The sequence below is a fragment of the Colletotrichum graminicola genome, assembly GCF_000149035.1.
Source record: "Colletotrichum graminicola M1.001 genomic scaffold supercont1.73, whole genome shotgun sequence".
Classification (NCBI taxonomy): domain Eukaryota; kingdom Fungi; phylum Ascomycota; class Sordariomycetes; order Glomerellales; family Glomerellaceae; genus Colletotrichum; species Colletotrichum graminicola.
This window is the reverse complement of record NW_007361077.1, coordinates 21453-47946: the sequence shown is the minus strand read 5'-3', so window position 1 is coordinate 47946 and position 26494 is coordinate 21453. Positions and strand designations below refer to the sequence as shown.

At 51.6% G+C, this 26494-nt stretch overlaps 6 protein-coding genes across 6 annotated transcripts; 3 read left to right on the top strand and 3 right to left on the bottom strand.

The window, feature by feature from the left end:
* Nucleotides 1-61: 61 nt before the first annotated feature.
* On the bottom strand, nucleotides 62-772 carry GLRG_11017 (uncharacterized protein; the record flags this gene model as incomplete). The annotated part of the gene is made up of 1 exon (XM_008101738.1): nucleotides 62-772. One exon carries the CDS (start codon nucleotides 770-772, stop codon nucleotides 62-64), a length of 711 nt encoding a protein of 236 aa, XP_008099929.1.
* Nucleotides 773-1559: 787 nt separating this feature from the next.
* GLRG_11016 (uncharacterized protein) lies at nucleotides 1560-3140 on the top strand (the record flags this gene model as incomplete). Its single annotated transcript, XM_008101737.1, has 1 exon — nucleotides 1560-3140. The coding sequence occupies one exon, from the start codon at nucleotides 1560-1562 to the stop codon at nucleotides 3138-3140; it is 1581 nt and encodes a 526-aa protein (XP_008099928.1).
* A 4477-nt stretch (nucleotides 3141-7617) lies between these two features.
* Nucleotides 7618-7987, bottom strand: GLRG_11015 (uncharacterized protein; the record flags this gene model as incomplete). The annotated part of the gene is made up of 2 exons (XM_008101736.1): nucleotides 7618-7621; nucleotides 7812-7987. The coding sequence occupies 2 exons, from the start codon at nucleotides 7985-7987 to the stop codon at nucleotides 7618-7620; spliced, it is 180 nt and encodes a 59-aa protein (XP_008099927.1).
* A 2162-nt stretch (nucleotides 7988-10149) lies between these two features.
* GLRG_11014 (uncharacterized protein) lies at nucleotides 10150-10398 on the top strand (the record flags this gene model as incomplete). Its single annotated transcript, XM_008101735.1, has 1 exon — nucleotides 10150-10398. The coding sequence occupies one exon, from the start codon at nucleotides 10150-10152 to the stop codon at nucleotides 10396-10398; it is 249 nt and encodes an 82-aa protein (XP_008099926.1).
* An 8707-nt stretch (nucleotides 10399-19105) lies between these two features.
* Nucleotides 19106-19677, bottom strand: GLRG_11013 (uncharacterized protein; the record flags this gene model as incomplete). Its single annotated transcript, XM_008101734.1, has 2 exons — nucleotides 19106-19194; nucleotides 19284-19677. The coding sequence occupies 2 exons, from the start codon at nucleotides 19675-19677 to the stop codon at nucleotides 19106-19108; spliced, it is 483 nt and encodes a 160-aa protein (XP_008099925.1).
* A 3978-nt stretch (nucleotides 19678-23655) lies between these two features.
* On the top strand, nucleotides 23656-25827 carry GLRG_11012 (uncharacterized protein; the record flags this gene model as incomplete). Its single annotated transcript, XM_008101733.1, has 3 exons — nucleotides 23656-24171; nucleotides 24309-24787; nucleotides 24855-25827. The coding sequence occupies 3 exons, from the start codon at nucleotides 23656-23658 to the stop codon at nucleotides 25825-25827; spliced, it is 1968 nt and encodes a 655-aa protein (XP_008099924.1).
* Nucleotides 25828-26494: the final 667 nt, after the last annotated feature.

The following is a 26494-nucleotide window of genomic DNA, read 5'->3' as shown; positions in this document are numbered from 1 at the left end:
TCCTTGGCCGGCGTACATGGACAGACTTTGTTGCTTCTGAGCGGACCACCCCAACCTGCCTTTAGTCACCTGGGCACACGGCCTCAAAGCCGGCACCACTGGAACGGCCAAAGAGCGGGATCCTTGACGCCGTCGGCCTAAGCACGGGCAGGACATGGTTGACATACTCAGCACGGGCGCCGTCCTCCCACAGAAGCGACGCTACCGCGTGGATCAGCCCTTCTTCCTCAACGACGCCGCCGCTGTCACCCGTGTCAGAGCCCTCCATCATCAGCTGCCGAACGGCCGCGGCGTTGTTTGACCTGCAAGCCTCATCTCGGCAGGGCCTGTCGGCCGCGTCCAGTTCCAAGAGGCGTGCGGTCCACGCCTTGGAGACGGCGGCCTGGCCCAGCCCGGCGTCTGGATCGAGTCCCAGGTACTCGAAGAGTTCGGGGTACGGCACCGGCGCGGCCGGGGTGTCCCCCGCTGGGAGCGTCTGCTGGCGGCGAGCGTGGAGCCGGCGGATCACGCGGCAGATGCGGGCGCGTGTTGGGGTGACGGCGTGGCCGTTTCTGCCTTCGATTGGTTCTGAAATATGCTTCTTGAGGCTCCCGGGACCGTGTTGCGTCGAGTCCCCGCCCGCATCTCTGCTAAGGCTCGGGCTGTACAAGTAAAAGATGACCAGTCCGATAAGCAAAACAAGCGCCACGCGGTCAACGAGTGCTATCTTGGTCGGACGGCGCCGACTACACGGGGCGGGAGTTTGTTCCGGGACCGGGCTCCGTGATAGCATATGCGTATTGTACCTGCTGTCGGACGGTATAGCGGTGACGCGTGGCTGGCTGTTGCGCTGTTGGCCCTGGGGTCTGCAATGAGAATGAGGACTATTGGACGGCCACATGGTGGAAGGCGTTGTATGTGGACCAAGGAATCTTGAAGCGAATGAGCGGTGTGCGCAGGTTGACTGTCCAACTTTGGGCACGGCGACGGATATGAATAACATCTTATTCTTTCACTTTGTCCCCCCTTCTACTCTCAGCCAGAGAAACGCCATGGTCGGCGATGGAACAGAAATACCATTATTTTCAAACTTGTAACATGTCGGCTTAGTTCCCGTCCTTTGTTCGTGTTTCGTCACGCGAAGCCCAAACAAGGTGGTATGGACCAGCCATGAGCATATTGGTCCCATTGGGAATCATTCCGAAACCCGTCCATTGTCCTTCTTTCCTTGGTTCTTGATGGGCACTTAGTTACGGATGGTTTCGAACAGGGGAGAGAGAAAGAGAGCAACCAGTTCGTCTGTTCTGTCGCGAATTGTCCAGAAGCCGTAGATGTGATGTGTCGCTCTTACTAGCCTCGACCTTTGCCAAGAGACTTATGTGACTGTGGTTTGTGTGAATGCAAAGAACTAATGCTTCTAACCACAGGATACAAGTGATTCCGTGTCTGTCCATCATACATGGCATGCTAGTCCCTACATAAGTTGGCGACAGGACGTATTGAATCCTCTGGTGCTAAGTAAGCTCACGTTACAAAACTCAACGACAACAAAACATTCAACATCTTATCAGATAGAAATCATGCCCTCCAGCTCGCGAAGAGAAGACCGAGAACGGGAGAACAAGACGTACAGACTGCTCCAAGCCAAGGTCCGGGCCGAAGCCGAAGCCGATGCAAAGCGTCACGCTGCTGCAGGAGCGCAACAGCGAGGACCAGCCCCCGATGAGGCTAAGCAGAGGCGGGTGAGGTTCTCAGACACGCCAGAAACATTTTGGTACACGGAATCGACACCCGAAGGACAGGGCAGCGAGGACGGGGGCAACAGAGACTACGAGGAAACGGCCATCAGTCAAGAGCCGTATGAGGATCATCATCATCATCATCAGCATCAGCAGCAGCAGCAGCACCCGGCCGGAGGCCATCGCGGCGAGAAACCGGAAAAGTACAGCTTCCGAGACGCCATACTTGTCGCGAGCGGAGCCACGCTCAACTGGACGACGTCGCATCACCAGGACTGCAGAGTCGCTGGCAGTCTTGAATCTGCGCACCCGGGCCACGGCAGCAACAATAAAAACAACAAGCGTGGCAGGCTGGGTTTCTTGCTGCGTCTTTTGCGTTTCTTCATCCGGCACTACTGCGTCGTCCTGGCGGTCCTGCTTGGTATCATCTCGTGGGTGGTGCTGGCCTGGTTCTGTGACGTTGTGCAGACCCGAATAAGAAGCGTGGCGGACTTGCTTTCCTCGCCGCTCGCATTGCCGCAGGCCGCCCTGTCGGGCCTGATGGGTGCTGCGTGGGGTATTTTGTCCCCGTCGGCACACGATGCCGGTCCCTGGAATCCCTCCTCTTCTACCGCCGCCGCCGACTTCTCCCCTATTGTTCCCGACCTCAGCACCGTCCTCGGCGTTGTCTACCGGACAGAGTCAGGGGTGAACGCGCTGTCCGAGATGACGACCAACGTGCAGCGGGATACGCAGCTGAATTCTGCCATGAATTTCCTGTTCACCATGTACGAGGCGACTGATCTGCACTGGATAGCACACCTCCGCGAAGAAGAGCTCGGCCTGTCCCACCTGACGTTGCAGCTCCAAGACTTTGCCGAGAGGGCAGGGCGCAAACGGCGGGTGCCTTTGCCCTGGGTCCTGTGTCGTGTCCCTCTTGTGAGCGGGCTGGAAACATGCAGGGCGTCTGCAGACAGGTTTGACGTGCAGATGCAAACCGTCCTCGACTTCCTGTCTGAGGCCAAAGAGTACCGGAACAGTGTATACAACAATCACATGACGGCCCCTGCCATGCACAAGGTCAGCAGGCTGGTTTGTAGGCTAGGCGACAGCTTTGGCCGTGTCAGTCTTGGCCTGAGGGAGACGGTGCCCGACGCGGACGTGGCCGGGTCACCTCTCATGGATGCCCATGTCCTCGATACCTATCTGCAAGATCAGCAAGACGGCTTGCGAATGTCCTGTCACGTCATTGTGGACATTGGCTCGGAAATGGCAGACAAACGTAAGCAGATGGATGACGACATCAAGATGCTGACCAGGATGACCAGGTCGATAGGGCATATACGGCTCAGCGTGGCGGACAACACACTCCAGGTGAACCGCGCGTGTAAGGCGGTGATTAAGGACCTGGGGATGCTGACGGAGAGGTTGAATTCGTGGTAGGCCCAACGTCGACCGTTGCTGGAGCCCACAGGCTGTGGGAGGTGAGGCGACGAAGTGGGCAATATTTGCGTATATTGCACCAAAGTGATGGTGGTGATGCGTGAAGCTAGGAAAAGAGCTAACTAGCCCGTGGGTTGGTGGGCCAGAAGGTGAGGGGCCGAGACTGGCCAATTTTGACGTCACGTGACCTATGGGTCCCCCTTCAACACAGGCATAACCAAGGCTTACTTAGTTACTGTCCTTAATAAGACAAGGCACGTCACATTAGTGGTGTTGACATCATTTAAAACATTCTTTGGTAAAAGATGCCCATTACCGTTGATTGTTCGCTTTTCTTTCTGTTGCTTGGTGCCTGCTTATGGAGCTACTTCATACTGCCAATAACAGTAAGACGCAGATCCTCAGCGGCCGCACAAGGACCCCATGATCAGCCCAACACCCACAACCTGAACATGTTGAGTCATGACCATCATAGCATGCTGTCATCAGCCTGCGTCATGAAAAGGGCCAAGGATCACGGGATGAAAGACCTTTAGTTACAGGCAGAAAGCGCGCTGCTCCGAGCCTTCCGAGTCCATTTGCACCATCAAGCATATTCTCGACAATTGTCGAGACCCGGAGTGTGTGAGCCTTACAGTTATTCTTACTGGGCGCCTTCTTTCTGGATTCATAAGAGCTGAGAGTTGCGCATGGCGTGTAATGAAAGGTTGGGCCAGAGCAAGGAATGCCATGTGCAGTGTGAAGGGGATCCAACAGTTTGGCAAGAAACTTGGGTGAGACTACTTCGGACAGTACACGATTTGTACACAATCAAGCACTCCTTTAACGTCTTGGTGTTAGGGACCAACCACCCAGCAGTCACCTATCCACTGCATCCTGAGGGTCTCACTCACTCACTCACTCACTCACTCACTCGCTCACTCGCTCACTCACTCACTTACCTACTTGATTGACCGTTAAAAAGGTGAGGTGGGTCTATTGCTGTAATCCCTACCAGCTATGGTCTGATAAGGATGCTGCTATCTGCCTACCTGCTGCTTTTGGACGCTAGTCCTGATGCTATTGGTGTTTTTAGTGCACCAAGATTCAGCCACGCGTCTGCGATGCGATGGATGCATTCTATGTGCGGTGCTAGACAGATAGATGTCCAGACTACTTGACAACATGCGCCAAGAATGCTTGCTGTAGGTAATCGTCTGTCTATCTATCCTATCTGTACTTGACCCCACGTACCTGTCTCATTGTGTTGATGCGGTTGGTGGATGGAATTAGTGACGTTATCTTTGTTGGCAATTGGCTTTGGTTTCGGAATTTGTCGTGATAATTGCATGTCTTGTGGCACCTGCCCTGGCCCGGGAGCACGCGGGTAACATTCCAAGAAGTGGCCGTGGTCGTAAGTACCTTCGGCGGCTCTGAAAGGCTGCCATGAGAAACAGCTGCCCGTACCAAGAAATTGACCGTGCCGAAAAGGCTGCCTAAAAAGCTGCCTATACCAGGCACCTAAAAGCTGCCACACCTCCAAGGATTTCTGCCTCTTGCGCCTCCACCCTACTTCCCCCTCTATTCCCATCTCCCTCCCCCCACCCTTCACCAGATCATCGTTGTTGACCATCTTTCCAGAATCAAGCGACTCTGTACAACGGCGGAATTTCTCCCGATCGGTTCTCACAGTTACAATCAACCCAGTCGGTCTGACTGTCAATTAGATTCTAAGATTACATGGAATTAATTACTAATATATGTTTTATCCAGGAATACCCTCTAACGCCGAGACCAAAAGAGCCCTCCGAACCAGCCCCCGCAAGGCATGCATTTCTCCATGACGCACCCAGGTTATCATCACCCTCCAGTTGCCATTTTTCCAAGATCCAACGCCCAAAAACTCACCCTCGTTCCACCTGACTCACATTACTGTTCCCTCGACCAAAACAAGCAACGCATTGCTGACAATCCCGACGACTTCCTGTTCAACATTGGTTTCCCCTGCACATCGACCCAGCGACCGCATTCGACTTGAGCGCAAGTACATGGAAGCGAGGGGCAAGGGTTGGAGTCAAGTTGTTTATTTTTGCACCTGATTGTGTGGGCAGGTCGGTGTTGTTGGTGGTGGTAGTGGTGGTGGTAATGAAATGAAGAAGAGCCGACTGGCTGACGGAAAGATACTTGGGTAGGCGAGGGTGCCAATAGGTGGCTGGTCAGCATCCCGTCTTGATAAAGTAATGTGACTGCAGGGGTTAGGGATGCGTGGAGGCGGGAGGTCCTGGCACAGAGATGGGGAATCTTACTGCTACCGAGATATCGGTTGATTGCTGCTGAATCGACCCAGTTGGGTAGTGAGGGTTGATCAAGGCCGAATCGACTCAGTAAATATACGTAACGCCAGCTGCACGCCGTCACAATCACGGCCGCACAGATCCTAGAGTACCATCTGGTTCTTTCATGGTTTGAGGTGAGGAAATGAGGAGGCAATTGGCCGAATGATTCCAATCAATTGAATAGTATGTTGCTGCCACGCGTCATTGCAACGCATTGCGTTGTCAAATAAATTTAGGCTGCGTTCCTGGATCAACCCAACTGGGTCAAGAACGCGCTAGGACCTTTCCTACGCCGCGCGCCACGCCATATGAACCGCGCCACGCCACACCTACATCCGCACGCCACAATGCCCCAAGGCACCTGTCCTCCTCGCATGCGTCTCTGCAACAAGAGCAGACAGCACGTTGGCGTACCTTGACCAGCGCCGACGCACGCCATCCATGTCGCCCATCACAGTGGACGTTACCCAAGTGTTGAACTAAACTCGATCGCCCTTTCACGTCTTCTCGTCCACAGTCAGTCAGAACATGCCTACTCTTCCCGCGCCGACGCCCACATGTGTCGCACGATGTAGGCCCGATACGCCGTCCAAAAGCCAGCCAAACGACCACGCCTTCCCAGGTACAACGGGTTGCTTGCCCGACTCGAGCGCAATTTGACAAACTCGTCGTACTCTATAGAAATGTCCACCACCGTGCCACCTCGTTCAAAGAAGCCTTGACAATGCGGCCCGGCACCCCCCCTCCCCCACGACTTCATAACCTCGATGCTCTCCACCATTTGTCTTTGCAGCCGAGCTTGGTTCCCAGCACGTCTCAACCAGCACCAATGCAGACACACAGGCAAAACAAGACGAGGAGCGCATGGACGAGGGGCTATAAGGCAGCAGGCATCGATCGTCAGGTTAGAGAGGTCTTCCCTGAAGACTGCATGTTCGGTGCACTCGATCCAAGATGCTGTGTCGTGGTCATTGCAAAGGTTGCCCACGAGAAGTTGCCTCAGCAGGTTATCAATTACGTCTGTCTTATTAATCTTGGACGGCTGGATTTGCTCAACTAGCAATGTCATTCAAGGTTGGAGCCATGACTAGGACGTGGTCACTGCGCGGAAACTGAGCTGTTAAGATGATGATAAATAGTGTGTGTGTAGATTTCAATCCATTTCCCTTTCATGGGTCACTGGCCACAGGGTTTAGCACCCACTCGCCGTCAAATACCATATCCGCTACTGTTGAAGTATGTGCCCTATGCTGCGCCATGAAAAGTTGGCTAGACCCCAGCTGGTTGTCCTTCTACGTCTTCACCTTGAGGAATGACCGGGGTGTAGGCAAACCATTGTCAAAGAGGTCATGTCTATAGCACACGCAGGGGGGACCTCTGTCCTGTGGAAATGGCTTTGTTCAGTGTGCCTGTCTGTACCTAGTCTACTTCTGTAATCATCTGGCATGTCCCAGATAGTGTCTGCCATCATTCCCCCCCCAGCAGACATTCCTCCAATAGCGCCATCATCCTACGCGGCCAGATCAGCCACGGGCTGCCGACTGTGGGTGTGTTGGTTTGGGCCAAGCCCCTGTCCTCCAAGTCCGACAATTGTGTGTATGATAGATGCGGTTCAGAATCGTAGATGGAGCCGTCGTCCGAAGAAGAATCATTATGGTACCGGAAGGCCGGTGGTGTGGGCGGCTTCTGGGTTTCTTGAAGGAGCTGTTGCATGTCTGGAAGGTCGAGTTCGTAGTTCCAAGAACGAGGACGTAGCGAGGGTGATGCACCCAGAATGGTGGGTTGAAACAAGATGTCGTGGATCGTGGTCGACTGCTAGTTTGACGTTGATTGGACATGTCCGCTTGCTAAGACTTCCCACCATCAGCCACGGCGACGACAGCAACGAAACGGGGGGATCAACGCCACCAAGGGCGGGCTTCGCCAGCTTACTTACACCCGCTTCGAAGTCGACCCAGCTCCACCAGGATTTCCGCATCTCGGGCGTGTTGATTCGCTCTGCGGGCGTGTAGCCGATCAACAAAGACGGACCGGTAGGGCGCGAACATGGCTTTTTGAGCTGGCGGCGCAGGAACAGTAGGGAGGTGTCTGTCCGAGGGACGAAGGCAAACCGGCGGATCAGGGCCAAGATGGTAGGGATGGGATGGGCTGCTTTTTAGTCCCTAACTGTGAGTCTGTGAAAACCAGTGTCAGCAAATACCTTGATCAATGCGTCTATAGCTGATAGTACCTGGCAATTCCGAGTCTGCAAGGCATCGTTGATGTGAGCTGACAGGCCTCAGCATGTTATGAAAGACTGGAAGCTCATGTCACAACGGCGGTAGAAAGGTCTAGCGTATGGTGTATGGATACCTACCTAGTGTACCTTCCTTGCCAGCTTTCCAGGCTCACCACTTGCACTGTCACGGGCGGTCCTTCCCCCTGTGGACGCATGCCCTTCACCGGGTGTGCCGTGCCAGACAGGCACACCACACCGGGATACCAGGTACCTCGGATCAGGTAGACGGACAGGCAGAACAAACAGACCCACATTAGCCACGAGGGACCTGCCTCAGAGGTGACGGGGAATGTGCCGTTGTCGGAACGTGACGGTTCTCTTGGGTTCGACGCTGCTTTCTCCAACACAGACACAAACTCTCTAGTGATAAGTTGAAAAGCACCAAGCCTCACGCGTAGGAGTGCAGTAGATTCAGACAGGAGTTAATACGGGTACATCCGATGTCGCATTAGAAATCTACAGCGCCATCACGGCAGCTTCTCAGGGGCATTCATCTACAGGCATTCATCTAACCGAGTTCGATTAACAGCTCGCAAGTCTTCGTCTAGAGCCCCAACGGCTTTTTCAAACGCCTTTTGGAGCTTTAATACGAGCTCGGACATCTTGTCCCCGGTTCTGTCCCCAATCTCCCTATTCACGTCTTTCAACCTTCAAGTCTCCAAGCTTCTGCTTGTCTCTTAAACAAGACTCGAAATGTCGCCATCTCCCGGTAAAAGGCAGGCCATTAAGGCCACTTTATAAGCCCGCTTTTGGTGTTTGATGTACTTTAGAACAGCCTTTTTTTTATCTTCCCTTTTATTCTTGCCGTCCTTGAATTTGCGACACGGCCGCCCGGGACCGCCTCTCCAATCGGCAAAGATAGCTATCAGCCGTGTCGTTACTAGAAGCCGGACAAACTTGGCGTCCATCCTCAAAAGCCTGCAAGTGTAGAGGGAGTTAGGGCCATCTGTGTCTCGCCTGCGCCTTGTTGAAACCGCGGCTGCGCATGTGGCCGTCTTTTTGGCTAACCATTTGGCAAGACTTGCTGAGGCCGGGCTCTTGTTAAAGAACAGAGAATTTGCGATTCAATGCAACGTTAGGCATTCGTCTCTCTTGAGGGCTTAGACGATTGAAAAAATGGTTTGGACCTGGGGGCGCTAGGCTTGCGGGGGGGGGGGATTTAGCTAGCAAAGGTTGGCTAGACGCCAGCTGCGTTCCAACTCGCCTTCAATCGATCTAGGTAAGCTGTCACCTTTCAGGAAGGTTCAAATGAATGATGCCACGAATTTGCCGTAGCTCACGCCATCTTGCTTCTACAGGCAGACCTTGGCCCCCAGGGCAGTAAGAGCAACAATTAGCAAGGGAATCAGAGTAATAGCTGACCTGTGAATAAACCTGTATGTTTCTCCCAGGGCATACCACGCGAAGCCATGATTTGAAAACGTTGATGGAACTGGTTCTCTAGTTCCACGGTTCTCTAGAGTGGAAGCTCTGGGAAGAGGCTGTCACCGTGGCCGCGTATTCATGGCTGTAAGCGTTCTATACCACCATAAGCAGTCTAGACCAGTTCACCCGGCACATGATAATCACGATACGTATAACCCGACATACGGCACCTCTGGACTGTGCCACATCTCAATCTTTAAGCAGATAATGCGTCAATACGGGAACCATCAGGAGCTAACATTGTCTTTTTGACTATAGCAACAGCTCTTTTGACCACAGTTCTAGTGAGCTTGAGTAGCCCCGCCCCCTCGACAGCATTGCGCAAGGGGGACTCCTGGCTCCCATCAAGACGCCAGTGGCGTGCCAGAGGTAATTACAAGTCCGGTCACACCCTTGATCAATTATTAGCTATTTCTCCCTTCTGCGCCTTGCTTGATGGGTCTTTGGCGATAACTGTGCTTAAGAGTCAGATCATCACCATTCACTCCCACAGCCATCACGTTTACAGCCACATTAAGTATTGGGCAAAAGTTTTACGACATCCTCTAGATAGCTCTTGACACGCTCTACTATATAGAACAGTAAAAAATGGGTTTGACCAGAACCGGAGATTGATATGGATTCGCACTGTAGAGGGTCAAGATGTTGGTTGTCTTACGGTATTAGGCGAAAGTTGAACCCATTACACGATAGCACGTGCTGAATGCTGTGACCCTATACATAAGTCTGACATACCGCTGTTACTCCTAGAGAAGACGGGTTCGCAACCAGGTCTGGATTTCCAAGTCAGCCCTACTAACTGCGTTACTGGTTGGCATCACCGGCGGAAAAGAAGGGCTTAACGGATAGTAGCAGTAGCACCTTGCCAAGCCTAGAAGCTAACAAAAGTAGCGGTGATGAAGAAGACGATGAATAGAAAGACAGCGAGCGGAAGAAGAAGTACTAGAATAGACTGCTACAAAGAGGAGGTTGCAAACCAGCCATCAGACGAATGTCTATTGCTGCCGATAAGGCCCTGCAGGTGTGCAAGCAAGCGCAAGAAAGCCAGGGCGGTAGAAGCGGCAGCCAGCCGCGGGCAAAAAAGGTCCAGCGCACCGCAAGCCACAGGCCAAGCGGCAAACCAGCGGCGACAAGAGCAGCAGACTCGCAGTCTGAGGGAACATGGCAGAGCATGCGACAGGGGATGGCAGGAAAGCCTTCTCGTTGGTGCATCGAGACCGGCACCAAGGGCCAATACTAGGCTAGCCCGGGCAAGCTGGACGTCTCAGGCTGCGTTCATTTGGACAGATACGGAAATGGCGCCTTGCCATGGTGGCCTTTTTTAGATTTAAAGGAGAAGGAGATTCTGTTGAGAGTGGCGAGCTCGTTTGTTGACCTTGAGTTGTGGACGCTGGCCAGCAGCAAACAGGCAACGAAACGGGAAAAGGCCTAGTTTAGTAGAACGGTAAGCGGACTTACCAGACGACCCGTGAAAGAGAGAGCGAATAAAGAATTAACTCTCACGATACCTGCTGAAAGACAGCTACGCGAACGGTGGCTAGGGGACGCTAGGCCAAGTTCACGGCAGCATTAGTCATATTTCATATTGTCATGTTACTGTGATACATGGCATGATTCCGCACTTATAGGCAGCGTATCTCGCCTACCAGTATGATTATATAGGCAGGCAACCTAAGTAATAAGTATATTTTGTGTGCTATGGCACATGGAAAGACTGATACTACTATGTAAGTGCGTGTAGTGCATGAAACCATCGTGACATATTGCGACGTCTGACACACCCCACGACGGGCCCGGAGGTGGGGATGACCAGGGGAGATGAAATCGTCCAGGATGTGATTTTGATAAGAGCCTTTGAGCCCTTCCATGTATACGTGGTAGATGGTTCATCTGTTGGTTGCCTGTTCTGGCATTGACGTCGGTTCCAATTGGGCCACGGCCGAGATTTGGAGTCTGTCTGGTGGTGGGGGAAGCGGGGTGCAAACTCAAGGTGAAGATAGGGGCATCCATCCCAGTCAGTCGACGCAAGGACAAAGGTTGGGTAAAATTAACCGTTAGGGGCCTCCCATCGAGGGTCGACAGGATTACCCAGGCGAATTAATTCCCTGGGGCCGCAGCGCCGTCCTTCTAGCTGACAAGTCCCTGGAAGTATTGGGGCGCGTAGTCAGACAGCGGGACATCTGAATGCTCTGTTGTGTCGCTGTTCAGGTCCCCCCCGTCCGGTCACATAGACACAAGGCAGCCGTCGCTATAACTATTACTAGAAAGTAGCACAAAACGTTAGCTATTGATTCCAGAGATACAACCAGGTGAGAAAAGAGCACGCATGGGGTGGTGGAACACTGGGACGAGGGCTCTGATTCCAAAACATCATGACAGTAATGACCATGGCTTTTAATGTACCCGTTGATGCATACCACTGCTCGCTCTTTGCCAATCTTGTCCACAAACACTTTTCAGCCGAGAACGACGGCATGCCAAGATGAACAAGGTTTTGATCTCAGTCCATTCATGTGGGCTGCGCTTCGGATGTCGTATATGGAGGGAGAGAACTCGGTCAGGTCGATCAAAAGGTCAGGTTCGTAGCTCAGTCTTCTCTAGACCCTCTTGTTCCTAGGTGGGAGAAAGAGGGGAAACAAAAAGCAGGAATTCTTTTTGGTTTGTTTTATTCTTATTCATCTTGTTGGTGATTTGAGAGAATCGCGTGGCCAGAGGAGGACGGTCGCAAAAGCGGTGCGGTGGGGGGTGTGGCTACAGTACGTACCCTCCAGTGGCTAGCGCACGATTTTAGACCTGGAAATCGTGCGCTAGCCACTAAAGCAAGCCTACATCTAGGTAGCATGCTAGTGTGTGCAATGTACCTGCCGAATCTTGAACCTCGCGTTTCGAACATGAGCACAACAAACACTTCACAACCACAATCAACACATTGCCGTTAACAAGAAAAGTACACGCCTCTATCTTTACCTCTCTCTGTCAGCCCACTTCATGGACAAATTATCACGCAGAGATTGCCGTCCAATGTTTGGCCCAACAACAGCAGCCTCCTCTATACATGCCTTAAGCATCTCCACCGCCCGTATGCTAAGAAACTGACGCTGTTTCAAACAGGAGCATCCCGCGACGATACCTGAGCCCGAAAACATACGAGCCCATCGCCGCGAGCGAGAAGCAATAGTCCCAAATCTGCTTTCTCAAGCTACGATACCGAACCAACATTTCTTCGAACGAACATTTCTTGAGAGACGGTGGAGAGGGAGGACGAGGAGGAGGGTACACAGAGAGACTTCGGCCAGCCTGCGTGTGTAACTCTGCGTTTAGAACCGGGGCAGCGCTTGAATCCATCCGGTTCATGTTCCATCTGGTACACAAAGAGACTATCGGGGAGACACAGGGAATCTATTGATGGAGGAGGAAGGGATAGGAGCGGACATGGTCAGCAGCAGCAGCAGCGGCGGCGGCAGCAGCCTCTCTAGAGTGGCGTCGTTCGCTGACAGCCTCGACCAGCAAGCTTGTCGCGTAATAGTATTACACACACATCTGGGACTCCTGGTTTGTGGCCAGTCTGTGTGTCGTACACCGACATCACCCAAAACTCACTCTCTCACGCCTCTTGAAGGGGTACTCTGCATCGCGGCATCGATCGGCCTGTTGTAAATGCGAGCAACTCGGAATGCGCCGCAGCCCTCTCTCGATTTCATTGGGTACCTCCCAGTAGCTACGCACCCTTGTCACAGTCTCGCCGCTAGCCATGTCTCCTAAACTCGCGTTCCTTGCTTTTCTAGCACATGCTTTCGTCGATAAGAAACCACATCTTCTTGACCGGGTGGCATCGCCTCTCCTTCACTCACTATACACCTTCTTAGCTGCTTGCTTGCTTCTAGCGCATCGCGGCGCGCCTCCATCATGTCAAACAGATCCTCTAGCTGCTTGCAGATCCTGTCCATCTGATTATGCGTCTCCCGGACTCGGTCAAGCGTGGCTGAATAAACCTGCCCTCCGGGGACCGTGCCAGTTGGTGGAGATAGACTTCGCGTTGGAAACTCCTGTCCACTTCCTGTTCTTATTGAGCCGCCTGAGCCGACTTCTGCGCCTGGAGTCTCTCTAGTAATTGGTCGGTGCTCGTGACATCCTAATTCTCGCGAGTAAACTGGGCCAGGTTGCCGCCACCTTGCTTTTCCCTGTCGTGGTCTGGGACCGGACACGCCACTTCCGCTCTAAGAAAGATTGCCAAGAGGTGTCTGGCGACTCTAATGTTGACTGTGCCGCAAACCGGCTTGCGTGATATGACCAAGAGAACGGCGAAAAAGGCGTGGATACCTGAGTCCTCGACCGCTGTCTGGAGGCCGGTTGCGCCCCAGATGAGAAGGAAATTTCCTCTCGAGGAAGCCGGAATATAGTGGTGGATAATAAAGGCGTCAACATACCTTTGTGCAAGCTGGAAGTGCTCGCTTGAGCCCGTTGGCGCAAAAAGGTAGGCTCCTGTCGCCCTTAGCGCCTCTTGCTCAACGATACAGGCTATCCATTGATTGCCGGCGGGCAAGGATGGGCACAATGGTGACTTCTTCCTGGCTGACACCTCTCGCGACGGGTGCGTTTGGCATACACTCTTGCTGCAATATTGCATCGGCCTCCCGTTTATCAATGCAGTTAAACCTCCCACCTTAGCTCTAGGCAATACGCTCTACGGCCATGTCAAAGTACTCCATCGCCAGCGGCTGGCCCTCGGTCTGCACCGCGTCTACGGCCTGCCCCGCCATTAAAGCCATAGAAGATTATGACTTGGTTCGGCGTTGTTTGTGACTGTGGTCGGATGCTTGGATATATGACGCCCCTTTGTCAGTAATCCAGCTTGCGCTTGACCTTAGGACTAAAGTTGCTGCTAAGTGTGTGGCTTTGCTTGCTGAAAACTTGGACGTGGCAGAGTCTGCTACCTCTGACTTGTGACCACCCTGGTCCTCAGTATCGTTTTGCCTACTGTTGGATTTGTAGCTGTTGTTGTTGCAATTCTAACTAAAGCTGCCGTCTTCCCCGTTTTAAGATCTGATGTCTTCTTCGTCTTGTCGCCTGGGCCCTTTTGATGGTCGCAAGTGGCGCTATTGGTACTGCTGTCGTGCGTCAGATCTAAGACTCCAGATAAAAAATCATCATCCAGGGCATCAGTGCCAAATCTCTCGTCTCTCTCAATGTCTGGACTTTGCCCGTCTCTAGAGGGACTCGTTCTAGTAATCGAACCTTGTTGGCCGCTCTCAGCATTTGTTGTCAAGACTTGTGTATTGAGGAGGGACCTCTTACCTGGTGTAGAAGCCCTTCTTCGGCTCTGCTCGGGTGCAAGACCTGCGCCTCTAGCTGCTCTGCGGATCTGATAGCGGGAATACCTTTTGTCTGTTGTCTGAGACTTGGATAGGTAAAAATGCTCTTGGGCGGCTTGGACGTTGTTAAGGGTTAGGCCACGCCATTAGCGTCTGCCTGCCGTTTCAGGCGTCGTTCTGTTACAAAATAACACAACAGTTATAGGACTGCATCCCAATCACGGGAGAGGTTGGCAACGTCAGCAAGAGCTCAGAAAAAGTTGTGACACTGCTTAGTGATATCGTACGAGATGCAGAAAAGAAGGCGGTTGTCAGGTATGCCAAAATTCTCTGCAATTTTCCGGACTTTGGGAGCACTTTGGACAGACGGGTGCAGGAGGTTAGTCGGAAGGGCAGCATTAACAACTTGTATTGCGTCGGCTGGGATATAGCGGCGCACGTCGTAGGGGTGGCGCCTTTGCCAAGCGTGCCTCAAGCTCGAGCAAGCCCGTGTATATTTGAGCACGATGGTCAGACATGGAATCAAGTAAAGCTTAAAACTCTCTGTACATAAGGGGTCAGAGAGGTGTTCTAGAGGGTCAACATACCCAGCTGATGTTAGATGCATGCGTAACGTAAGGGAAGAAATGTACCAAAAGCTGGCAATGAATGAATTGCTCTGTTAAACTCGTAAGCACAAGAAAAAAAAACGAGATAAGGGAAAGGAAAAGGTTGGTGTTGAATGTGTGTGTGCGTGTGTGTGTGTGTGTGAGAGAGAGAGAGTGTGTGTGTGTGTGAGAGAGTGAGTGAGTGAGAGTGAGTGAGAGTGAGTGAGAGTGAGTGAGAGTGAGTGAGAGTGAGTGAGAGTGAGTGAGAGTGAGTGAGAGTGAGTGAGAGTGAGTGAGAGTGAGTGAGAGTGAGTGAGAGTAAGTGAGAGTGAGTGAGAGTGAGTGAGAGTGAGTGAGAGTGAGTGAGAGTGAGTGAGAGTGAGTGAGAGTGAGTGAGAGTGAGTGAGAGTGAGTGAGAGTGAGTGAGAGTGGGTGAGAGTGGGTGAGAGCGAGTGAGAGAGAGAGACGACGCAGCGTCTGCCTCGTCGGGTGAGGTGAAGTAAGATGTAATCATATAATAGATACTATGTGTATCTTTGTCGACTGTGACTAGACCACGAATGCACCTCGGTTGACCAGCCATTAGACGTTGACTTGGCAAGGAACCGAGACGGGCCTCACGGGGAGTGGTAGCTTCTTTCTTCACATAGTCGTCGCCATTGCTCCTGTGCAACCTCAAGAGCAACCGCACCGCCTTGGGATACGTACCTTGATTGGTGCTCTCCCTTGTCTCAATGGCTGAGTGCCGTACCTGCCCAGCGTGGTAAGTGTGCTGAGACTCGGGCACGAAGCAGCAAACTGGATTGGAACACTGACACTCGTTACACTGACACTTGTTGAACCCACCAACACGTACCGGCCCTGTCAGTTTTACCTTGGCGTCGCGACCGCGAGGCGTCTGTTCCAGCATGACAGGTATGGTGCGCGTCAGATGCCGACATCTCAGAACAAAGAGCGTCTAAAGGTCGCGACGTAGCGGGACAATCAATTAGGGCAGGCTTTGTCAGAGATAATAACCAACACAATGCAGCTGTCTGGCGACAAGAAACAGCACCTAGCTGGCTCGACTGTAATTAATAGCTCCCAAATCGTGCGCTAGCCCCTGGAGCGATATTTGGTGGCAAGTACATGCTGTATGTACCCCTGCAAGCGCACGATTTTAGGCGTAGAAATCGTGCGCTAGAGCCTAGTAGTACCTATTCCCCTCTCCTACCCCTTGCCATAGGTACAGTACAAAGGGCAGGTCCCCCATCTGAAGCAGTGCGTCATCCCAGTGCGTGCCATCTCACTAAACAGCAACCTATGCCATCTCCCCAATCAGTTCATCGCCAACTTTAGGAGCGGCCTCGTCAACGGATTTCTTCTCTATCAAGGCGTTGGTCGTAACTTGACAACATCATGGCCAAGGACAAGGACACTGAGCAGAACAAGGAGGGAGAGGCGAGGCGAGAAAGGAGGAGGGGTTAGGAAGGGCAAGTGGGCGATAGCCGGTCGCTGAAGTAGAAGTTTGGAATGATGATGGATGCGACCAACTTGGCGTGCAACTTGATCGTGGTGCTTCTCATGCGGCAAAATGATAGCTGTTGGCGGCAGAGGCACAATGGTGCTATTCCTAATGATACTTAGCGCCTCCTCGTGCTGGCGTTGCGGTGTAGATACTGTGGTCGCAGGCCCGGAGATGATGGTGCCGTTTGCTGATGTCTTCACCGGCGAAGCGACCTATAATCTCCTGCTCCCCAGTAAGCCCCTGCCGTCCTTCCCCCTGCCAGATATCTACAGCGAGCTCGCCGGGCTTTCCTACGGTCTACGAGGGACAACCTGTGGCCCTATGGCGTCTCTCCAAGTGTTAAAGGTGGGTGCCTGGCAGAAACGCACGCACCATCCTGGGCGGGCAGCTTTTTTGGGCAGGTAGTATTTTTGGTTACTGGTATTTTCACAGCCTACCTGCCACCTGTCTACTAACACTACTACTTGTCACCTGTCTACTACTACCACCGCCTGTCTACTAACACCACCACCTGTCCACACACTACCAGTACACTACCTAACACCACCACCTAGAAAAATAGCCTCAACAGGCAGAGCAGAAGAAATAGACCAAAACAAAAGGTCAATTTGATGGTGCTAATGATGATGCAGAAGGGAAAACACCCCCTCAAGGTGCCAATCAATTGGGTCAGATAGAGGGTGTGTTTAGGCAAGGATTTGCCAATTTGTAGGTAGTTTTAAGCTTTGCTCTTGAGGCCATCTTGGGCTAGGATTTGACCGATTTTGGTGCTAAATTAATTGATCTAAATGACTGGAAGCAGGGTGGGGCCTCTTCTTCTGGGGTTTCTAGAAGGGGAGACCAGAAAAGATTCGCACCGAGTAAAAGGTCAAAACCCGGTATCAATTGAGTTGTGTAAAAGGGATGTCTAGTCTAGGTTTTTTCTTGACAAGTAGTGGGTGCCCAAGACCCCCTTGTTTCCCGTGGGTGCCTCAGTCCCAATTTGTCAATGCCTGAGGCCCAAACACACCTGTCGACTAACACCACCACTTGTCTACCACCACTACTTGTCCACTAACACCACCACCTGTCCACACACCACCAGTACAGTGGCGGGTCAAAAGTATCCGAACTTACCCCACCTAACGCGTCGCGTCAGAATTTCCTCTACACATCTCTCCTTCTAACAACTCCCATAACTTCAGCAAAAAATGGGTGATTTACAGTTACTTACTTCTCTTTTATCAGAAAATCGTAAGGCAAAAGATGAGCTTTTGGAATTTTAGCGTATTGTAATTGTTGCCTTAGTTGCGTCGGGTTTTACCTACCGCCAGGCTGCTAACGCGTATAGCTGCTCTATTAGCACCATAGCTGATACTCTTCACCGGTTCCGTCAACACCGCACCTTTAAGTCCTTACCCCGAAAAGGGCGTCCAGAGAAACTTTCAAAGCGGGAGAAACGGGCTATTATCAGATCTGCCCGATCTAATTTCCGGCAGACGTACCAAGAGCTTGCCAAAGAGTGGAATAGCAGAGTTAGCGTCTCTACTATTAAGAGGATTCTACGCGGCGCTAACTTTCGCAAATGGCGAGCTATGAAGAGGCCATTTATTACAAAGGAAGCAGCAAAGATGAGGCTTGAATTTGCAAAAGAGTGGCTACCAAAAGTTGAAGAATTAATAGAGGTACTCCTATTCTTACTCAGGCCTCTCATCTTGACCCTCTTGCTAATTATCCTCTTCACTAGACTCAGTTCTCTGATGAGAGCTCTTGCCAGAATAATACCTCATCTCCCTCTGTTTGGGTATTTAGATTACCTCAAGAACGCTGGGATAAGCAATTCATCAACCTTACAAGCCACGTCAAGGCAGATATTTCTATCATGGTCTGGGTAATGGTGTAGAGGACTAGCTAAAGCAAGCTTATCTTTCTTACAAGAGATAAGAACAGCAAAAGGAATAGATATAGCTCTAATAGCTATATATTATGCCTAGAAGAGGGATATCTTCCTAACCAAGATAACACACGTTATTTTATGCAGGATAACGCTACTATTCATAGCTTAGAGAAGACCACTAAGTGGATGTTAAATAAGGGAATATCCTGGCTACATTAGCCTCCTTACTCACCCAATCTCAACCCAATTAAGCACTGTTAGCAGATAATAAAGAATAACCTACAAAATACATACCCAGAAGCATTTAATCTCAAGAAAAACAAATTAGATATTAGTAAATTTAAGGAGCAGTTACAGGTAACGTGGGATGCTATCCCACAGGAGCATATTCAGTCATTAATTGAGTCAATGCCGCGGCGCTTAGAGGCAGTTATTAGAGCATATAGTTAGTATACACAATACTAATCAGTAAACTTAGAGCTTTATTTTTACTATAGTTCTACTATATATTTCAAAAAGTTGATGGTTTTGTAGCTAGATAAAGTGAGGGGGTAGAAATGCAGGTGGCTGGTGTAAGTGGGTGCGTTCGGATACTTTTGCCACCCCACTGTACACTACCTAATACCACCACCTCCACTGCCTTTCAATACCCCCGCAGCCTCAACTCAGGCGCCGTGCTTGGTGCTCTTGACGGAGAACACGTCGACCTTGCAACCTGTTTCGGGAAAGGCCGCGATAACAGGTCTCGACAGCACTGTTCCCACGCATCAGGAATGACATGCAATGGATGCGGCTGCAGAATGCTACAAGCTCACCGCTCCACGCCTTAATGATGGCCCTTACCATGTTCCGCGGCAACGACAAGAAACACGCTACGATGGCTTCCATCTGAGCTGCACGTGCTTCCTTTACTTGATGAAGCTTGGGGTTCCGTGGGTCGGAGCGTTGTAGAATGGGTTGAATACCCGTCGACTTTGACTCGTCTGTGTTGTTCTGTTCCTTGATCTCTTCCCCAAAGGGGCTGATGTGGCATCGCTGGCGACCGGTTGGTGGTCTCCTGGGACATGGTGGAATATCGGTAGTCGATATGATCTGGCAAGGCCTGAAGCTCAAGGCTTTCGCGCGAGAGGTCGAACTGGTCCAGACTATCCTGGGAGACGGAGGCTCTCATGAAGGTCAAGTTGAATGGAATGACTGGTGTCGTTGGGAAGACAGGCTGCCCATCTCCTCCTGCCATAGTGGCATCTGGCACAACAAAACCCTCGCGAGGACGTGGTTAGCCGACAGGGAATGCACGCCTCCGCGCTGCGGCTTTGTACATGGTTGGTTCCCTGTGGCTGTTTACAGTGTGGCTGCTTTCAAAGGGACGTGTAGCAGGCAAAAGGCAAACTTAATTAGTGTAACAACGGCAGTGCTAATAAAGTTTGTAGAATTGATTCGTGTACTAGAAGAAATCAATAAGAATAAAAATACAAAAAGTAAAATCTATCCAATCACCATATCCATGGCTAGCCTAATCTCGGGGGCATTCCCTCTTGATGATGGTGAGAAGCTCCATGACATGCTGCTGATACGGAGTGACTCGAGCAGAGGAGGCCCTGGTCATCTTGTGTTTCCCTTTGCTCTTCTGCTTTCCCATTCGGTGTTGTTTCCTACAACTAGCGGCGGCGCCACCTGCTTTAGAAGCCCTGGTGGCAGTCAACGTCCTAGAAGAGCGCTGGTCCTGCAAAGGGATGAGTGGATAGTGAGGTTTCGAGGGGGCCGTGGTGGGCACAATAGAAAACGGGTTGGGCGCATTCTCAAACAACAGACGCGCTGCGGTATTATCGTGACAAGGAGCAGCAGTGGGATGCGGTCGCTTCTTCACACAATGCTGACGGTTCTCGTGCATCGCGCCAGGATCCCCTGCAAGGTCGGATTGATCAATTGCCGAAGGCCGCAGGGGATTCACGCAACCCGGAGGGTTGTTAATCGTGGTTGGTACTACCTCCAACGGTTGAGCGACTATGCCGGGAGTCATTTCGGGAGTCACCAAGCGTATCTGAGGGGGAAACTCGAGCGGTCGTACAGTAGTTGTTGAGGTCCAGGGCAAAGCGCAGTGTATATTGGAGCCTCTGGTGATGGTGTTGTCTGTGCACCACACGGCATCAAACCCGGCGATTTGGTCAAGAGGCAACAGATGAGAGATGTCGGCCTGCATAGTACCCAGTATATGACGTGTAAGATGTGATTCTGACAAAATGGCTCTTTGGGTTTGAGGCATGTACAATTGGTCTTGGTGCTGATGGGTGGGGTCCCCGGGATACGACTCTGACCAGAAGAACTGTTGCTCTGGCAGCTGAGGCAGATACAAGGGGTCTTGCTCCATCGAGTTTGCTTTTTGCCCTTTGAAGTATGAAGACAGAATTGAAAAATCAGGCACCATTAAAGAGTGCGTACCATGGATCAAATCTCATGTAACTTTGTGTTGTTTTGTTGACGATAATAGGAAACTAAGGACGGACAAGTCTATTAATGAATGTGGCTCTCTTCTGACTTTAATCCTTTTTCGTTTATTTATATCTGTCTCTAGAGAAGCTGACTATTAGCCAGTATGTCGCCTTAAGGACGTAGCAGGTTTCTACTGCTTGCTCTCCTATCTAAGGCCATGACGCAGAAAGTACTTAGGTACTGCATTGCCACCCCCCGTACGCAGGCATCCAAGCGGGATGCGGGTGTTATATACTAGGAATGCAACAAGGCTACCTGCATGACACTCCCTCGCCCTCGTTCGCTGGACGTGTTCAGCCTGCCCCGCAGCCAAGACACGATAACGCACAAGTCATCACAGCTCCTAAGAGTTGACGAGGATGCTTTGCAGAATCACCCGCATGGGCATAGGTAAGAGCAGGGAGACCGTCTGCAGGCTGAGACGACGGAAAGAGGGAACAACCACAAAGGAGAAGAGGGCGTAAGTCACCCAATCAACAGGTTCCCTGTCGTATTGCACAATCGGGAAGTGCTCCCAGGTGAAATCTGCTGGACCGTCCCATGCAGAATTGGAGGATTGCCCCCTCCCACCCGGCAACGATTTCACTGCCTGATCGGGTATTGGCTCCGATGATGCTGATGAGGGAGATGCGGCGGTGAACGGCTGGCGGCAGGCCCTCTCCAACACTTGATCCGTTAGGTTAGTGGCAGAGTCAGTGACAAAGTACCCCCTGGCGACTGGCGATCGGCGATTAGCAACGAGAAGATCGGAGGGCCTTAGTCAGCAGGTACCGAGCACATATGTATACATACATAGGTGATGCTGACACACACTTGGCCAGCCACATAACGCCACAGCGGGGGAGAGGGGGCTGCAAGTGCACAATTTCTAGGTAGGCCTAAAATAACCTCGTGCGCTAGTGACTTGGAAATCGTGCGCTATTAACCACCACAGCGAGTTTGTACAAGCCCACGTCGCCCGGTGCAAAGCAAAAGGGACCGCTTAGTTACTTGTAGGAGCAGCAGATTACATGCTTAGTGGCTTCCTGTCAATTTTTGCATTGAAGGAGGAGGGAGCAATTTTCATGGGAATAGAGTTCGTCTCATTTCCACGCAATACCACGTCGCTCCCTTCCACACCCGTGACCCACGCGACCATCTCCTGAGAAAGGCGGTGAAGGAGGGAGGGCACCGTGTTTTGCTTGGCTGCGCAAATAATTAACCCTTGCCGCCTGTTGTTTGCTTTATCTTATATCGTGTTGTTCAACACTTGTTCTGTAATATTTTTTTTTGTATGAGAAATTGACCACACAGCCCAGTGCGAGGCTTTGATAAGATTGGGTGTGTGGCGCTGCCGTATTGTGGCTGGGGGTTTGAATCCACTGTGGAGAACTGCCAGAGGTTTTTCTCCGGCAGTTCCCCACTGCCCTTTGTTTGATTGGTCCAGTAAAGTCCGTGCTAGTGGGTATCCCCTGGCGGAAGGCTACATAATGAAGGCATCGCGCGCGACGTGCTCCGTGTCATTATCAGGACTATATCCAAGATTTAATCCAGGATACTGCCGCAACAGCACTAAGCACACCTAATGTGGCGGGCTTCTTATAGGCGTCCCCCCAAGTAATGTCTGATCGCTCTTATAGAATGCCTTGTTTTCTAACTGTCAAAGCTGCATCAGGATCAAGCCCTCTATGTCATCCGCTACATCACAGGCATTTACAAAAGGGCAGACAGTTCATTCGTTCTATAAGAGACTTAGGCCATAGCAAAGAGGACTAGTAGAAAAGGGATGGACAGGGGGATAACATCTCCAGCCAGATGAATAGCAGTACCCATTGGTTTAGGTTTGGTCTGCGCAACCACTCTAGCCACAGATTGTAGAATATTAGTGTGGTCAGCTGAAGTATCTCAGTCGATGACCAAGCCTGGTCCCCCTGATTTGCAACCCTAACAGCTTCTTCTTCGTCCTCAATAACTTATTATAGCGCTTCACGTCGTTATCTCTGTATCTAGACCATGGAAGACCTTGCCTTCTCCCTCATCGTTTTGAACCTAGGGTCCTACCCTGTGCCTGCCGAAGGCTGAGTGCGCCAATGTAGAGTGTGACTTGAAGATGATGCGGGAACCAGCAGAATCCAGCAGCCACAAGCACAAACCCCAACATAATGTCGCCAGGGTCATTGTGCTGCGCGCTTATTTGCGGCACAAGCTTGCATCATGCCTTTCCCGGCCCGTCCCATGCCATACAGCAAAAGAATAGTTAGTCCACAGTCATTGTGGTTGAAGTACGGATACATCACATCAAACCGCCTTATATACGTACCTGAGATCCCACCTTCCAGTATTTATCTATTGTGGGGAACTGCCGGAGATTTTTCCACTGCAGTTCTCCACGTCCTCTTCTTGATTGGCTCAGACTATTGCCTGCCTGCCTGCCTGCCTTACACTACTCCGTAGGTCGATCGCAGTTGGGAGGGGAAGGCAGGTACGAATACCTCACCTCTTCCTTCCACACGGTCACTCACCACTCACGCGGGTTGCCACCTTGGTAGGTACAAGTCTTTCAGCCACTAACAATAAGTTTCTTTTTCTCTTCTTCCTTTCTACGCTTCTTTCCTTTAGCAAACTCTCCCCAATAAGCAAACGCCAACACTATTTTGTTCCTTTTCTTGTTCGGTTTAGACCCCAGACTTTTGATTCCGCCCAGACTTGGTAGCACCCCATCACTAACAGGTGCCGTATAGATCAGATGACTTTCAACCACGACAGTCAAGCCCTCATCAACACCTTCGTCGCCAACGCCCATCGTATATCCGACGCAATCGAGAGCTCAGCTAGAGAGCTGGCCCAGTCTCTCTTGGACCTAGACGCCGAGTTTGCATCCATCCTTGATTTTGTCGAGCTTCGCTGTCGCCTTCCAGATGATGTAATTGACATCTTCTCCCGAACCCTCCCTCATATCCCCGATCTTCTCAACGCGGAGCACGCGAGAGCCAAGATCAAAAAGGCTGCCATCGCGTGGGCCGTCACCTCCGGCCACATGGTGTACTTTTTCGGCTGGCATCACGGATACGACTTTTGGAACCAAGTCAAGCTTTTGGCAGACACGACGCCCGGCGCATTCACCGACACATTCAATCGCCTCAGACAGGTTGCTCGCGATCGACGCGCACCAGGCGCCACCTTCGGACGGAGAGGCGTGTGCAAATCTGCGCCCGGCATCACCAAACACGACGTCACCGTTGTCTTGAGGGAACATACCAACGTGAGTTGACACCGTCCATCCGTCCGTCCGTCTGTCTGTTTGCCCGTCTGCCTGCCGGCGGCTACTTTGTCCTTTTCCCAATCTTATTCTTCGCCACCTGCCAAGTGCCATGTCTTCATACTGACCTCAGCCAACAGCCCACATTCAACAATCCAACCGAAGTCGCCGAGCATACAGAATACTCTGCCGAGGCAAGCCACGCGGCAGCTGCAAAGACGAATCGCTCCGTTCCCCACATCCGTCCCGTCATAATAAACGAGGCTTCCGTGCAAAAGGATGAGGTTGTTGGCTTGACACAAGAACGCTCGGACACCCACAACCCAATGGTCCTCGACAACAGATCGCCTAAAGCCCTCCACACAACCAAGCCTTCGAGGGAACAAAGCTTCGCCGACTCACGGTGCACATCCTACAGCGACAGTGGCGTGGACTTGGGTCTCTACGATAGTAATTCGGAACCATCAGAGGCCGACGACGACCAGCTAAGTGAACTGTCCACAGCTCCGACAATCGTTATCGATACAACAACAAGCGAGATGTCTGCCCATAAGCGCAAAGCATCCGCCGTCACTCCCTTACAAGGAACAGAAGACTCTTTGACAATAGAAGAAGGCAAGTATTGTTATGCTGTGCTACCGATTCTTCGCTCATAATGATTTGTGGCCAGACATGTCTCGGGCCAGCTCAAAGAAGCAGAGGAGCGCCATGGCTGCTGACGACTCGACCAAGCCAAGTGACACATCAGCGATTTTAAGTCATCCCGACTCCTTTCTCCAGACATTCTTCGGTCCATGGAACGATTCTGCCGTTCTAGAAGCCCTCGTACTTGGCTCCGACGACCCCATCAACAAATCGAACCGGAAGACATTACGAACCCTTGCCTCCGGCACCCCCACAATGTCTCTTTTTGTCCCCTTGCGCTCTAGGGATTTTCAATGGTCATTTGGTATTGTTCGACTAGTCAACGGAGAACCGGCATACTTTCATCACTACGACTCAGACCCGGATCAAACCAAGACTGACGTACTCGCCGACGTCATCAACAAAATACTAGATGAGTTGTGCCCAGAAGAGTATAGATCGGCAGCCAGCCTCATGTCTCGACGCATCTCTCCTCGCCATACGTGCCCGAATGACAGCGGTCTCTACCTTGTCGCTAACGCATTGTACGTTCACGCCGGCCTTGAGCGACCCCAGCATTTCAACGTCCAACTTTGGAAGTACATTGTCGACACTGTCCTGCAGCAGTCTCCTACCTTTCCCGACACATTCACAGTGCAACAGCCCCAGCCTATCATCGTTGAAGACGTGCCCCGACTGAGTCCAGGGGCGACGGCGACAGAGTGGGCCGAGTGGCAGCACCAATTGTTGGAGGTTTCGAAACGCAACAGCAGCGCAATAGCTGCAGAATGGAACAGCAGGATTCAGAAGACGACGTCAATCAGAAACGACATTGAAGATGCCTGTGCTGTCATTTCGCACGCTGTTTCCAAGCGCACTCAGCTCGGCGAGCCATTCGCCGTCGGCGCAAACCTTTTGGGGAAGCTCTTGCAGGAACTGGGGGAACACTCGCGGTCAATTAGTGTTGCGATTGTGGACAGCGAAACGGAAAAGAAGAGTCAGTGCATCACGTTATGTCTTTTTCACAGACGATAGTGGTTCCACATGGATAGGAGTGTGTGGTAGGTCATAGCTGGATCAAGATATCCATAGGTAACGCTTGCATAATGATCTTGATCAGGGTTGGTGGCATCAATAGCTTTATACCCAGCATGAAGTTGTTTCCAGGGGTGGCAGGATAAGGACAGTCTCTTCTGATAGCCTGAAGAACAAATTCATCACTCAAATCATCTAGAGAGCTCTTCGCTTGTAGAATATTGGAGTCGGTTCCTGCTGAAATCTTGAACTGCATCGCCCTAGGGAAGTGAAGGAAAAAAGGCAGGACATTTCTGGAAGAGGGTTACGAGAGCTCCGATGGAAATTCCCATGACTATCAGCTAGATGGCTTACATCCTTTAGGGTTCATCACGGCAGCAGATGCAGGGAACGGCATGACGCTTTATCTAAGTTATGAGCACGATAACGCGTCCGCTCTGACAGATACAAGGCATGTTGAAGCATAATATCTATAGAATCACGCGTGCAGAGGCAATAAAGAGAGGGGTTTAGTATCCATTGACAAGCAGAGAGTGTCGCTCCACAAGGGTCACTTAACATCATCCACAGGGGCAAGCCCTAGGCAACCTAGTGAAATGGATATTATGATGGGTGGCGGTACCTTCTAGAAGAAAAGACTACACCTTAATTAGGACTTAAGTAAAAC